Genomic DNA, 16,329 nt, shown 5'->3' on the forward strand with positions numbered 1-16,329 from the left:
AGGGTCAGGGTTAGGGTTAGGGTTAGGGTCAGGGTCAGGGTCAAGTATGGTTTGGTTAAGGGTTAGGGTCAGGGTTAGGGTTAGGGTTAGGGTCAAGTATGGTTTGGTTAGGGTCAGGGTTAGGGTCAAGTATGGTTTGGTTAAGGGTTAGGGTTAGGGTCAGGGTTAGGGTTAGGGTTAGTAAAGTCATGGTTTGGGTTAGTGTGAGGGGCCACCTAATGTTGGAAAAAACCGCAAACGCGGTAAAAACGCACTAAAAACGCATACAAACGCATAAAAACGCTGCGTTTTTTTCATGCATGCTCATAAAAATGCTTGAAAAAAACGCAGCAGTTGTATGCTTTTGTATGCGTTTTTCAATGCGTTTTTTTGCGGGGAAAAACGCGCTGCAAAAAAAAGCAAGTGTGAAACAGGCTTAATATCTACTTCACTTTACATTACCAGCAAAGTGGATGAACTGTAACTTATTCTTATCAACATGCTGCATTTTTTGCTTTATTTTTTCTGTAGATTAATATACTGTGTATATATTGTAGAGATCCACCATATGAGTGGATGGGGATGAACTCTCTTGGCGGCGATATTGAGGCACACAGGAACACTTTGGCTTAACCCCTTCACCCCCAAGGGTGGTTTGCACGTTCATGACCGGGCCAATTTTTACAATTCTGACCACTGTACCTTTATGAGGTCATAACTCTGGAACGCTTCTATGGATCCCGGTGATTCTGACATTGTTTTCTCGTGACATATTGTACTTCATGCTAGTGGTAACATTTCATTCAAATAACTTGCGTTTATTTGTGAAAAAAATGGAAATTTGGCAAAAATTTTGAAAATTTCGCAATTTTCCATCTTTGAATTTTTATGCCCTTAAATCACAGAGATACGGCACACAAAAAACTTGATAACTAACATTTCCCACATGTTTACTTTACATCAGCACAATTTTGGAACCAAAATTTTTTTTTTGTTAGGATGTTATAAGGGTTAAAAGTTGACCAGCGATTTCTCATTTTTACAACACCATTTTATTTTTAGGACCACATCACATTTGAAGCCACTTTGAGGGGTCTATATGATAGAAAATGCCCAAAAGTGACACCATTCTAAAAACTGCACCACTTAAGGTGCTCAAAACCACATTCAAGAAGTTTATTAACCCTTTAGGTGCGTCACGGGAATTTTTTTGAATATTTAAAAAAATGAACATCTAACTTTTTTTCACAAAAAAAATACTTCAGGTTCAATTTTTTTTATTTTACCAAGGGTAACAAGAGAAATTGGACTTCAAAAGTTATTGTGCAATTTGTCCTGAGTACGCTGATACCTGATTTGTGGGGGGGGGGGAACAACTGTTTCGGCGCATGGCAGAGCTCAGAATGGAAGGAGCGCCGTTTGACTTTTTCAATGCAAAATTGGCTGGAATTCAGATCGGACGCCATGTCACGTTTGGAGAGTCCCTGATGTACCTAAACAGTGGAAACCCCCTACAAGTGACCCCATTTTGGAAACTAGACCCCTCAAGGAACTTATCTAGATATGTGGTGAGAACTTTGAACCCCCAAGGGCTTTACAGAAGTTTATAACGTACAGCGGTACAATTAAAAAATCATATTTTTTCCACAAAAATGATCTTTTCACCCCAATTTTTATTTTCCCAAGGGTAACAGGACCCTAAAAGTTATTCTGCAATTTGTACTGAGTATGCTGATACCCCACATGTGAGGGTAAACCACTATTTGGGTGCATGGCAGAGTTCGGAAGGGAAGCAGCGCCATTTGACGTTTTTGGCTGGAATTGAGATCGGACATCATGTCGCGATTGGAAAACCCCTGATGTACCTAAACAGTGGAAACCCACCACAAATGACACCATTTTGGAAACTAGACCCCCCAAAGAACTTATCTAGATGTGTGGTGAGCACTTTGAACCCCCCAGTGCTTCACAGAAGTTTATAACGCCCGGGCGTGAAAATAAAAAATTCGTATTTTTTCCACAAACATGATCTTTTAGTCACCATTTTTTTATTTTCCCAAGGGTAACAGGAGAAATTGGACCCCAAAAGTTGGGGTCCAATTTGTCCTGAGTATGCTGACACCCCCCCCATATGTGGGAGAAAACTACTGTATGGACACACGTCAGGGCTCGGAAGGGAAGTAGTGACGTTTTGGAATGCAAACTTTGATGGAATGGTCTGCGGGTGTCATGTTGCCTTTGGAGAGCCCCTAATGTACCTAAACAGTGGAAACACCCACAAATTACCCCATTTTGGAAACGAGAACCCCTAAGGAACTTATCTAGATGTGTGGTGAGCACTTTGAACCCCCAAGGGCTTCACAGAAGTTTATAATGCCCAGGCATGAAAATAAAAAAAATCGTATTTTTTCCACAAACATGATCAATTAGTCCCCAATTTTTTCATTTTCCCAAGGGTAACAGGAGAAATTGGACCACAAAAGTTGTTGTCCAATTTGTCCTGAGTACGCTGACACCCCATATGTGGGAGAAAACTACTGTATGGACACACGTCGGGGCTCGGAAGGGAAGCAGTGCCATTTTGGAATGCAGACTTTGATGGAATGGTCTGCGGGTGTCATGTGCGTTTGGAGAGCTCCTGATGTACCTAAACTATTGAAACTCCCAACAAGTCACCCCATTTTGGACACTAGACCCCCCCACGGAACTTATCTAGATGTGTGGTGAGCACTTTTAACCCCCAAGTGCTTCACAGAAGTTTATAACGCTCGGATGTGAAAATAGAAAAATCATTTTTTTCCACAAAAATGATATTTTTGCCCCCAATTTTTTATTTTCCTAAGGGTAACAGGAGAAATTGGACCCCAAAAATTGTTTTGCAATTTGTCCTGAGTAGGCTGATACCCTACATGTGGGGGTAAAACACTGTTTGGGCGCATGGCAGAGCTTGGAAGGGAAGGAGCACCATATGACTTTTTCAACTCAGAATTGGCTGGAATTGAGATCATACGCAATGTTGCATTTGGAGAGCCCCTGATGTGCCAAAACAGTGGAAACCCCCAATTCTAACTCCAACCCGAACCCCAACACACCCCTAACCCTAATCTCAGCCCTAACCCAAGCCCTAACCCTAGCCCTAACCCTAACCCTAACCCTAATGGAAAAATGGAAATAAATACATTTTTTTTATTTTATTATTTTTCCCTAACTAAGGGGGTGATAACGGGGGGTTTGATTTACTATTTATGGCGGTTTTTATTTTTGGCAGCTGTCGCACGCTAAAAGACGCTTTTTATTGTAAAAATAGTTTTTGCATCACCACATATTGAGAGCTATAATTTTTCCATATTTTGACCCACCGAGCCATGTGGGGTCTTATTTTTTGCGGGAGGAGTTGATGTTTTTATTGGTACCATTTTCGGGCACGTGACATTTTTTGATCGCTTTTTATTCCGATTTTTGGGACGCAGAATGAACCAACACCAGCGTTTCATGAATTTCTTTTGGGGGAGTGCGTTTACACCGTTCCGCATGCGGTAAAATTGATAAAGCGGTTTTATTCTTCGGGTCAGTACGGTTACAGCGATACCTCATTTAGGTCGTTTTTTTATGTTTTGTCGGTTTTATGCAATGAAAACTATTTTATATAAAAAATAATTATTTTTGCATCGCTTTATTCTGCGAGCTATAACTTTTTTATTTTTTCGCTGATGATGCTGTGTGGTGGCTCGTTTTTTGCTGGACAAGATGACATTTTCAGCGGTACCATGGATATTTATATGCGTTTTTTTGATTGCGCGTTATTACACTTTTTGTTTGGCGGTATGATAATAAATCATTATTTTTTGCTTCGTTTTTTATTTTTATTTTTTAAGGGTTCACTAAAGAGGTTAACTAATGGGACAGTTTTATAGAGCGGGTCGTTACGGACGCGGCGATACCTAATATGTGTACTTTTATTGTTTTGGGTTTTTTTTTATTTTCAAAAAATGAATTTATTGGGAAATATATTTTTTTTTTTTTTTTTTACTAATTTGGCGATTTTTTTTAAAATTATTTTTACACTTTTTTTAAATTTTTTTTACTTTATTACATAGTCCCAGGTGGGACATCACTGTCCTGTGACAGATCGCTGATCTGTCACATCACAGATCACTGTGACAGATCAGCAATCTGTCACAGGCAGTGTGCAGGTTTCCTCCTTGCCTGCGCTTTGCTGGCACTGAGGAAGTCAGCTTCCTCCAGGCCCCCGAAGGCCCCTGTCGCCATCTTGGATCTGGGGGCCTGGAGGAAAGGAGTCCCCCGCAGCAGCGCTGCACATTGCGCTGCCGTGGGTGGCTCAAGGAAGCACGGAGGGAGCCCCCTCCCTGCCGATGCTTCCCTTTAACTCCCGGTACACCATCATGTTTGATCGCGGTGTGCAAGGGGTTAACGTGTCGGGGGCGGTCCGTGACCGCCCCTGATACATAGTGCCAGGTGTCAACTGTGATAATCAGCTGACACCCGGCCGCGATCAGCGGCGCTCACCACGTGGGCTCCGCTGATCGCGCTAGACGTACTATCCCGTTCATGGGCATAGGGGCCTGGGTTCCATGGACGGGGTAGTACGTCTGATGTCAGGAAGGGGTTAAAGTAACAGTCTGTGTGGTTTATTTCCTTCATAAACCAATGTCACAGGAACACAAGGCAAACAGTCTTACATCAGACAGATGAATTCTTAATGTCCATAGTAGAGCTTCGCTCTCTCAGACCTGTGAGCACACAGGCTGAGCCATGTCCAGCACGCATGCTCTATAGCCAGAACACAGTCTCTTACTGACCCCGTCAGCATTACTCACGATTTATCCCTCACGGGTTATCAGGGAAGCGGCCGCACTGGGATCACTGTTCCAGACAGGGCCTTGCACACTAGGCCGTCAGTTGCAGAGCCACAGCCGGGCAGCAGCTTCCCTACACAGAGCCGTCACAGACTCTACCAGGTCCGGGCCTTTCCATGTGCTTCTCAGGAAGTGCAATCCCAGACACTTTCAACACACCCAGGCCTTCCAGGACCTTGCAGTCTGACCACTCAGGATCAAACACACAACCCATGTGATCAGACCTCAGTCACATTATATATCCCAAACCACCCCCATTTGTAGGCGGTGTATGTGTGGCTAGCCGATCCCGCCCAGCTCTCTGACTAGCCCTATAAGCCGCCCTTATAGGTAAATAACTTGTGGACTACAAGTCCCAGCATATCAACGCTATTTTGGCTTAGAGCGCAGAGAACCTCTGCGACACATACTGGACATTTACAACCACGCCGGTTACTGTTTCACGATCAAGGAAATGCCCACATGCATATTCTGAGTCGCATATACAGCGCCCCCTAGCTTTAACAGAGGTTATTACAATAATTACTTTTATTGCAGGTTTTTTTGTGCAGATTACACCCATTCATTTTGATGGTGACCCTTTGCAGATGAAATTGCTGGTATATTCCGTGCATTTCCACCACAAAAAAATTCTTGAAAAAACGTATATGAATAAGTGTGGAAAATATGCGTGGATTTTAGATACAAAATTGATACGGATGCATAAAATCCACACCCAATGTGCAATGTGTGAACCCAGCTTTAATGTTCGGGAATAACCCTTTAAAAGGAATCTATCACCAAATTTTTGCTACCCCATCTGAGAGGAGCAGAAAAACTGATTCCAGGGATGTATTACTTACTCGGCTTCTTGCTACAATTTTGATAACATTACTGTTATCTACCACAGATTTACCAGGTTTCTGAATGCTAAGCCCTGTATAACCCTGCCCACAACACCGATTGGCAGCTTTCTGTGTGGCTAGGTAGAAAGCTACCAATCAGTGATGGGGGCGGGGATGGACTAACTGGCATAATGTGTACAAGTCCTGTGATAATCTCCTCCTGATAAAACAGTGATTACAGCAAGCAACCCAGTAAGTGACACATCACTGGAATCAGTGTCTCAGCCTCCTCATTATGCTGCTCTCAGATTAACTGTTAAGAACCTGGTGACAGATTTCATAATATAATGCAAATGTTATTCTTTTTTTTTTCAAAAGTAGTAACATTTCCATAATTTTAATTGCCTACCACTACTCTGCGGCTCTTTCCGCTACATACAGCCTGATAATAGAGATAATTCAGCAATTCTTAATTATCTAAATCTTAACCAACCAGAAAATTATTAGCAAATATAAAATATGGAGTCATCACGTTTTCTCCGGTTTATTATATATCTGTTTTTGGGGCAGGCGGAGTGTCAGCCAGTGTACTTTACATTACAGGGTCTTACTTATAAATGCAGTCACACATCCGTGTGCGTCACGCCATAGCGCTGTCCATTTTTCTTTCTCTATCAAAACGAAGAACATCCGTTATAAAAATGTGATCCGCGATACGTGAGACTCAGAGGGCGTCCTGTTCTCATCCATCTCGGCCATTAAAGTCTAAGAGGATCCGTACAAAACGAATGAAATACGGAGGGCGGACTTTGTACTTCAGTCCATCCGTGTTTCACTTCTTTTAACTGACTCATTGTCAAGAGTCAGTGGATAAATAAAAGCTCAGGCGGTCTATCTCGTTTAATTTTTAAAACCGGATGTGAAAAAAACATGTAAGCAAAGCAGGTGACGCCATCACAGATGGATGTGTGAAAGTAGCTGTAAACTTTTAGGGGTTTTCACTCAACTTTCCCAGATTAACCACTTACAAATCTTCCCACCTACTCCGCAAGTAATAAACATGTATGATTTTCTTCTTTATAAGGGGGAGAAATACGATGGGCGCAGAGCTGACGTATGGAGCTGTGGAGTCATCCTGTTTGCACTTCTTGTGGTAGGTACCTTTCCTATTAATAATTATATTATACTGGAATAAGTTTATGAAAGTGGGTGTAGTATTATGGCAGTAGATGCGACTGGTGACATAGGTGTGATGTGATGGTCCTTATGGAAATATCATGTTGCCTGCAACGTAAAGTATCTCAGACACAATGGCTCCCAAAGCTGCAGCGGTGTGTCGTGTGTCGAGATCTACTCCAATAGTAATCGATTGAAAATTTCACATAACCGTAACATTCCTGTTGACTTCTTCAAACTTTTGACTTTCTGATATCTTACGCTGTAGACACCTAATTCTATCGTATATTTATCTTTAGGTTGTCTAGCTTTGCTTTGCTTGCGTTCTTAGCTTGGGGTCAAATGCAAACTTTCTTTCTGGATATTGATTCATACATGTCTGCACAGCATAACTGTCATATCCCAAGGCAACATGAAGTATCTTATCTGCCTTAAAGGGGATATTCGGGACTTGATGCTTAGGCACATTTTTTGTTTTTCACAAATTGGCAGATAGCTGCTACCTACCTGCCTATTGTGCCCGGCGTTGTTCTTTGCCGGTATAGAGCGGTTACAGGCCACTCCTACCAGGGATTCAGCTGCTTCTGCTGACTTCAAGTCGACAGTGCAGCAACTTCTTTTCCACCATGCCCTGTTGACGGGTGGTGGCTTCTGACATCATTCTGATTGACAGTTGGTGCCCCTATTCTTACAGCGTGAATCCGGCTGTCAATCAGCATGACGTTGAAGTCCCACCCCGTCAACAGGAAAGGAAAAGCTGCCTCTCTGTTGACGTGACGTCAGCACAGGCAGCTGAATCACCAGCAAGAGCGGTCTATTGGCCGGCATTGAACCGCGTCAGGCACAACAGGCAGGTTTGTAGCAACTACCTGCTTGTTGGTTTTTGGCACATTGTTTGTTTTTCACAAACTCTCCGATATCCTCTTTAAGGTATGAAAATTTTAGTAAGAAAGCTGAAGAGGAAAATGCCAAAATTAGACCACCACAGCAATTAGGAGGTGAACATTTCCCCTTCATATGGAGGGACGACTAAAGGTTAGATAAGTTCCGGTCATAGTTTGTGCAAGCACGTTGCTATAAGTGGATGAGAGGTCTAGATTTCTGGAGGTAACGGGGATAGGCAGCCGTACATATCCAAGTAAGAACAAGAACACTTATTGAATATTCGCTTCATGCACACGGGTTCTTTACAGTCCATAATGCAGAACTATATGTTGATCTGAGTAGCTGTTGGTATTGCCCCATGGATTGCACCATATTTTTACGACAAGCACAGAAACAGATTTTTCTAGAGAGAAATATACTGATCAGCTATAAAGTAACATTGAAACCTCTGGCAGGTGGCCTGTATTATCTTATATCCACCACCACCATGCCTGAGACCTGGACCATGGAGTAATTGAAAAAGGTGACCTGTGGTGCACCGATATGCACCACGAGATATAGACAAGCCAACGGAGGCAGCGTGACGACCTGGGTAATGGTAGGAAACCTTGGGTCCTGATATTTATGGGGAGGTGACAGATACCATGTACCTAAGTATCGATGTTCTTCAAAATCCCTTAAGAACCAGGCGATTTTTCCTTTTAGCGCTTATGTTTTTTTTCTCTCCTTCGTCCAAACGCCATAGCTTTTTATATTCCATCCACATAGTCATAAAGATGGCTTATTCTTTATGGGTCAAGTTATACTTTTGAACGACACCATTGATATTACCATATAATGTACTGGAAAATGCGCTGAAATTGCGAGAAACCCTGCAATCCCGCATTGTTTTTTTTGGGGGTGTTTTATAGTGTTCAATGTGCACTAAAAATTACCTGGAAATATTATTCCTCAGGTCAGTACAATTACGTAGATACCGAATTTACTTTGTTTTTTGTTTTTAATTAAAATCTGGAAAAAAAATCTGAAATTCTGCACATGTAGCAATTTTCCAAGACCCGTAACCTTTTCATTTTGCAGTTGCTGGAGCTGTTTGACGGCTTAATTTTTACAGGGCGACCTGATTTTTTTATTGGTACTATTTTAGGCTGGATATAATGTTTTGTTCGCTTATTATTCAATTTTTGGGGGGAGCTGTTGTGGAAAAAAAAAACAGCAATTCTGGAATTTGTTTTTTTCTTCTTACAGAGTTTACCAATTGGGTCAATGTATTTTATATTTTGATAGCTTGAACTTGGACGCAGCGATACCACATAGGTGTATTTTTAAAAATTTCAAGATCTTTAATTTAAATAAGAGATAAAGGGGTGATTCAAATTTTTTATTTTTTACGCTTTTTAATACTTTTTAAAACCTTTAACTGTATTTGTTAGTCCCCTTAGGGGAATTGAACCTGTGACAGCTTGTACTATTTACAGCAATATCACAGTATTGTTGTATATAGCACAAATCACGGTCTCCTATGAACTCTAGCCAGAAGCTGCCATTCACAGGAGTATCGTCTTGACGGGCATGAGGATCTTCAGCAAGGCAATTCCTTCGGCACTCTGCAGTGCAGTAGTGAGTGGTAAGAATAGTATGTGCCCCCAGGAGGCATGCTTGTCAGAGAATTGCAGCGGCATTTAACAGATTAACAGCAGTGGGCGGATCTCCACTCCAGACGCGGCTGTTAAAGGCAGTGATGGCTGAATGACAGAGCCATGATCTGCCAGGAATGGGCTAAGCTCAGCTCCTAAGGGTACCGTTACACTTAGCGATGCACCAGCGATCCCGACAATGATATGGATCGCTGGTGCATCGCTAAGTGGTTGCTAGTGAGCTGCCAAACTGGCAGATCTCACCAGCGACATATCAGGGGTCGGGGGTCGCTACTTACCTGTCAGACGCGGCGATCCTGACGTCCTCCCGCCCTCGTCCACGCGTCGCTCGTCGGCGCCACAGGAAGCCCAGCAGGAAGTGGCCGACGAGAAACGGCCCAGGGCGTTCTCGCGCGATCAGCGATGGACAGCGGGGGAGCGGTCGGAGGTAAGTATCACACATAGCGATATCGCTAGCAATATCGCTGCTACGTCACAAAACCAGTGACGTTATAGCGATATCGCTATGTGTAACGGGCCCTTAAGGCCTCTGCTGATAAGCTCAACGGAGCAATAGATAAAAAATAAGAGCAAAATTTGGCCTCTTTTTCCCTTGTGACAGGTCCACTTTACTGTTCGTTAAGAGGTTAAAGAGGACTTGTCACCAAAGAAAAAGACACCAATTTTTGCTCCTATTTCATTCCTGCTGTTCCCTTGAGTATTCCACTTTGTCAAGTTTTTTTTCTTCAAAATCCACTAAACGGTTCCAGAGAGTTGTGCCATTTTATTTGTTGCTAAATGTTTTTGGCATTACCAAGGGGGCGTAGCTCACAGAGTAGATATGCAGAGCAGCCTAAAGACACGCCCCTGAGGATCCTGTGAGCAACCATGCAAATTAACTCCAAAATAAAACATCCCATATCTCTGGAATCTTATAGTGAATTTAAAAAAGGGAATGTTTTGGGAAGAAGCAAAAATAAAATAAGAGTAAAAACTGGCAACTTTTGACCTGGTGTCAGGTCCTCTTCTTGAAATTTCCCATGTTAAGATTAATATCTTATAGTTTTCATTATTTTATTGAGTGTTAGGAAGGAGAATTTGAACAGAAGCCATAACACAACACCAATCTACTAGATCAAGCAATTCTTGCAGCTCAATAAGACTGACTGCGTTGGCTGTCATTTGTGTGGTCCAACAAAGACTCTTAATATAAAAAAAAACATTTGCAATGATTCCAATGGGGGCAAGAAAATTACATGTTTTGGATGTTATAAAAGTTATATGTAGCGACTTCAGTTTTGCAATTTTTTTTCTACTTAGGCGCAATCCTCTTGTCACTGTAGTCATAAATGCTATACAATGTGACTTAAATTTATAGATTAGTCATTCCGAATCGTATTCCATAAATTTTCTGACCGTGTGTTAGTATCTTTAATGAATTCTTCTTTTGCAGGGAGCATTGCCCTTTGATGATGATAACTTGCGCCAGCTTCTAGAGAAGGTGAAACGTGGTGTATTTCACATGCCGCATTTTATCCCACCAGACTGTCAGAACCTGCTGAGAGGCATGATAGAGGTGGAACCGGAGAAACGCCTCAGTGTGAGTAATGTACTTTTTCCTATTTTTGTGCCTACATCTGTTTATAGCGTTTTATTGTCACAGTAATCCTTAAAGGGATATATATATCTCCAAGATCCTATCCCAATATGTAGTAGGTGTGATAATAATATTTCCCACCACATTCTGACTAGACGTGTTCTGCCTTGCTCAGTGTACTTGCATGGAGTGAGGCCGTGCACGTCTTGTCGGCATGTGACCGCATTTATGCAAATCACATGCTTAGAACTTAGAGTGACTACAGACTTGGACCCTAAGGCCAAATAACCCCTTTAACACCAGTGAACTAAGGTTTAGTGCTAGTGTTATATGTTGTAATGACCAAGCTTTATCCTTTTCTGGTCATTGGGTTCTTCCGGATTGTAAAGAATGGACACAATGGGAGTCGTCCAGCTTTTTTGCACTCTTGTACTAAAAAAGACTGTTCCCTATCACCAGACATCTGATCCCTGGGGCATCGAAACTTTGATTTTTCTGTTTTTATCATTTATATAGGTTTTTTTTTAAATGAAGTGTTAATTCCTTACTGTTTATCTTGCAGCTAGATCAGATCCAGAAGCATTCGTGGTATCTGTAAGTATACAGGATTGTTATGTGTAAGGAATCAGTTGTAAATGCTTCATATAACATTTAATGACTTTTATGGACAAAATGTATTGAATTCTGCATGTGTAGAACTGGACAAACATTGCAAATCACATACATCAACTGACATCGGTTTCTGTACATTCTACCTAGTTTGAATTCCTGTCTCTGTGCTGTATTTGTTTCATCCTATAATTGCATTTTAGTTCTCAAAAACATCCCTAAGGCTAAGAAGAATCCACAGTGCGAAAACACGACGGATTCCCACTGAGTATTCGTTTGTGGAAAATCCACTGTATGTTACGGTACCAAGCACATAAGATTTTAAGAAATCTCATGCACATGCTGCAAAATACTGTCCTGTGCAAAAGTTTTAGGCAAGGGTGGAAAAAATGCAGCAAAATAAAGAATTTTCAACAATAGAAGTGTTAGTCTGGGTTCATACTGCGTTCATGCAGTCCGTTTAACAGATTGCGTTACACTGTGGCATAACGTGATGTAACGCAATCCGTTAATGCTGCCATTTACTCCCATTAACGAGCAGATCGCTAACTCATGCCATAATCGGCATGCGCTAGCGATGTGCCGTCATTCTGTGATGGACCCTCGGACGCGGTCTGCTGCGTCCGAGGGTCCGTCACTGATAGCGCAGATGAAGCATCTGCGCTAGCAGTATAGCATAACGCGATCGCGTTATGCTATAGCGTAAACGCAGACCGTCAACGCTATGCGTTGAACGGTCTGCTTTAGCGCAGTATGAACCTGGCCTTAGGCTGTGTGCCCACGTTGCATTTTTTAAGCGTTTCTGCCGCATTTTTGCCGCTACGGAAACACTTAAAAAACGCTAACAAAACGCATCACATTGATTTTCAATGCAATCCGCAATTGCTGTGCCCATGCTGCGGATTCTTCCGCTGCGGAATCGCATTGCGGAAAAATCCACAGTATGTACATTAATTTTGTGGAATTGTGGTGATTCCGCCGCCATAGGATTGCATTGAAACGATCACTTTACGCAGGTGGCTATGCCCACCATGCGAAAAGTGAGTGTTTCATGTGCGGATGGTACCTAGGGTTTCATGTGCTGATGGTACCCAGGGTCTGGAGGAGAGGAGACTCTCCTCCATGCCCTGGGTACCATATTCCTGTAAAAAATAGAATTAAAATAAAAAATTGGGTTTTACTTACCCTCTGTCGGCCCCTGGAGTCCTCCCGGCCCTCAGCGGCGCTGCCAGCAAGTTCCGTTCCCAGGGATGCATTGCGTGAATGACCTCTGAAGATGTCGCGGTCGCGTGGCCGCTACGTCATCAGAGGTCATTCGCACAATGCATCCCTAGGAACGGAACTTGCTGGCAGCGCCGCTGAGGACTCCGGGTCCCGACAGAGGGTAAGTATATCCTTATTTTTTATTTTTTTTTTATTTTTTGCATCCTATCTGTTCCTACTGATGCTGCATAGGCAGCATCAGTAGTAAAAAGTTGGTCACACTTGTCAAGCACTATGCTTGACAAGTGTGACCAACCTGTCAATCACTCAAAAGCGCAAGCTAGAAATGCTTGCAAAACGCTTGTGTTTTGTGGGAAAACGCATGTGAATTCCGCATGCGTTTTACCCGCGGAGGGGAGTTGCGGAAATGCTGCAGACAATTCTGCAGCATTTCTGCAACGTGGGCACATAGCCTTAATTAAGGGTGCAGTCAAATGACATATTACTAGCCCAAGGATCACAACTCAGTCCTCAGACTGGCTAGTGGCTCTCCTGACCTGAACATGACAGCTGCATAGGAATACAGGCTATCAAGCTCAGATTAGGAGGAAAAACCATGGATGGTGCTTATATGCGAAAAGATGAATGAGGTCTAAGCAACATTATAGTGAGTGGCAAAAGACCATGGTATAGCCAAATAAATACTAAATACTCATTACGGTCATGTCTTATGTACAAAACAAAGCTGGAGTTCATGAATATAAACTGGACCTTAGTACTAAATGTGAATTTGGTTTCTCGACATTCCCAAGTCTTTCCAGTTGGTCCCAATTTTATGCCTCTTTCACACATCCGGCGTTGGAAATCCGGCGTGGTGCGGCGAAAAGTTGGAGAGCCGGATGCGGCTGGGAACGCAGGGTATGCGGCGCAACTTACGGCGCCGGATTAGCTATAAAGAAGTCGGGGAAGAAAAGCGAGCCCGGTGAGGAGAGCGGGGAAGAAAAGCGAGGCCGGTGAGGAGAGCGGGGAAGAAAAGCGAGGCCGGTGAGGAGAGCGGGTAAGAAAAGTGAGGCCGGTGAGGAGAGCGGGGAAGAAAAGCGAGTCCGGTGAGGAGAGCGGGGAAGAAAAGTGAGGCCGGTGAGGAGAGCGGGGAAGAAAAGCGAGGCCGGTGAGGAGAGCGGGGAAGAAAAGTGAGGCCGGTGAGGAGAGCGGGGAAGAAAAGCGAGGCCGGTGAGGAGAGAGAGAGGAAGGAGAGAGGAGAGAGAGGAAGGAGAGAGAGAGCGCTTCGGGCATACGCACAGGGTCAAATGGTGCATGCGGCGGCCTGATCCGGCGGCCAGAATGTGCCATAGAGTAACATTGTCCCGCAGAGCCGGGAGGACCTCATCCGGCCATGTCCGGCTTTTTGCGCCGGACAAAAAAACGCTGCAGCATGCGTCCTGTTCAGCCGCCGGACGGGAGAATTCTGCCGGATCCGGTAAAAACCGGAACAAACGGAAGCACATGCGGCGCAATCCAGCGCATGTGTTTCTCAATGACAAAAAAACGCATCCGGCGTTAAAAAAAACGGATCCGTTTTTTTACACACATGCCGGATTGTGCCTGATGGCACAAACCGGATGTGTGAAAGAGGCCTAAGTGTTCACTTTATAGATGGATAGAGATATTCAGGTGAATGTGTTTTTTAATATCAATTTCTTAACCAAAAGGAATTTGTCACCAATTTTTTTTCTATGTAATCTGAGAGCAGCATGATGTAAGGGCTGAGACCCTGATTCCAGCGAAATGTCACTGACTGTGCTTTGTGTTGCTCTTTCAATAAAATCAGTGTTTTATCAGCAAGATGTCTTGTGCTTCCTAGTCAACTGCTCTGTATAAACCCGCCCACACCACTGATTGCCAGCTTTCTGTGTAGGCAGAAAGCAGCCAATCAGGAGTGTGGGCAGGGTTATACACAGCTCAGCATACTGAGCTCAGCTGTATGTGCAGCAGAGAAAACTGATTGTATCACAATGACAGCAAGCAGCCTAGTAAGTGACACATCATTCGAATCATGGTCTCAGCCACTACATTATGCTGCTCTCAGATGGGGTAGAAAAAAAACTGGTGAGGGATTCCATTTAATCCCTTAATGTTAATGTCCTTGAGATATATTATTGATGAATTATGCACAATTATTATTATAGAGAGCCTGTAACCAGGGCAGGCCTAGTTATGGCCTTACAAAGGATGTCCAAATCACAGGTAACATGTTCCCTTTAAGATAATGCCGTTATTTAATATTCCCTATAAAATTATATTCCTAGTTTTATACATTACATAGCTTTTAGATTTTGCAGGAGTCGTATTCTCTGTTCTTTCAGTCACTCACTTTATGGTTGACGAAGAAGAACATTGATTAGCCTGAGGGGTAATAATATGTCTGCTCTAATTTCAGTGAGTAAAGCAAGGCTTCCTCATAAAATGTAGGATATTTCCATAAATAGCTGCAGCCATGATCCTATGAGTCCTTGGCTAGTCTGGCTAAGCAGACTATCATAGGGTCCTCACATGATGATGTGCCACGATGTCCTGCAGAGGACAGATGCTTTTGGAGAGGACTGTAGAGCCAATGTAACTTTAGTGGCCAGGATAGGGAAATAATTCAGATACCACTGTCACATCTAAGGAATTAAACAGCTGGAATCTCAGTGGTTAAACAGAAGTAGGGGGTTCCCTTCATCATCCCATGGGTGATTGCATGATTTCAGGGGGCCTATGGGATAGGAGACCAAACAATACCACCCCCCGGGCCACCATCTACAGTTATACCCATAATGTTCTGTAATATGGAAGTGTTGCGTTGTATCTAAGCAGGTAAGGAGATCAGACACATTAAAGGGGTATCCCCATCTCCAAGATGCTATCCCAATATGTACTAATACTATTAGCAAATAGCTACAATTAGATATGTACTATAGTTCTTCTGATTAGCTATGTCGCTTAATCCATATGCAGGGCATTGTAGTAGCTAAGGTATCCATGGTTACGACCACTCATATAAAGTCAGTTAGTTGTGATGTTCGTAAACATGGATCGTTAAGCTACTGCAATGCCCCGTACATGGGGTAAGGGACATAGCTAATCAGAAGAACTATACTACATTTCTAATAGGAAGTTTTTGCTAATAATATTTTTGATACACCTACTGCATGTTGGAATAGGATCTTGGAGGTGGGAATATCATTTTATTTTAAGTACCCTAGTAAAAAAAAAGTAAAAAAAATTTCAAAAGTTAATCTGTCATCAGATTTCACAATGTACTCTGCATAATGCATGCATTATTAAATAGATCTCTTAAACCTGATGAGGATGGAGTGCTTTCTTTGAAAATTCATGTCAGAATGGCTCCATAATTGTTTTTGAAAGTTTAAACTCAGTCTCTGCCCACTTACCTTGATTGACAGTTCCTCAGTGCCCCACCTCCACTGCTGCTGCTGAAACCTCACACTGCTCAATACAAGCTGCAGCTGTCAGTCAGTCAGGATGGGTGGGCGGAAATT

General features: G+C 42.9%; 1 protein-coding gene and 1 long non-coding RNA gene across 8 annotated transcripts in view; one reads left to right on the top strand and one right to left on the bottom strand.

Moving 5' to 3' along the window:
• The window catches only part of LOC141085597 (uncharacterized), a 46,357-nt gene extending 41,411 nt beyond the window's left edge, over positions 1–4,946 (bottom strand). Inside the window, exon 1 of the long non-coding RNA XR_012231332.1 lies at positions 4,818–4,946. This is a non-coding gene — a long non-coding RNA (uncharacterized lncRNA). The remainder of the gene's footprint in view (positions 1–4,817) is intronic.
• The window catches only part of LOC141085596 (serine/threonine-protein kinase BRSK2-like), a 443,438-nt gene that overhangs the window by 341,627 nt on the left and 85,482 nt on the right, over positions 1–16,329 (top strand). For all 7 annotated transcript variants that reach the window (XM_073571101.1, XM_073571102.1, XM_073571105.1 and 4 more), the window contains 3 exons: positions 6,765–6,833; positions 10,832–10,978; positions 11,538–11,569. In XM_073571101.1, the coding sequence (XP_073427202.1) occupies positions 6,765–6,833; positions 10,832–10,978; positions 11,538–11,569 (248 nt within the window). The remainder of the gene's footprint in view (positions 1–6,764; positions 6,834–10,831; positions 10,979–11,537; positions 11,570–16,329) is intronic.

This window comes from Dendrobates tinctorius, unplaced genomic scaffold (genome assembly GCF_039654945.1).
Source record: "Dendrobates tinctorius isolate UK_male_01 unplaced genomic scaffold, ASM3965494v1 ptg000028l, whole genome shotgun sequence".
Taxonomy (NCBI): domain Eukaryota; kingdom Metazoa; phylum Chordata; class Amphibia; order Anura; family Dendrobatidae; genus Dendrobates; species Dendrobates tinctorius.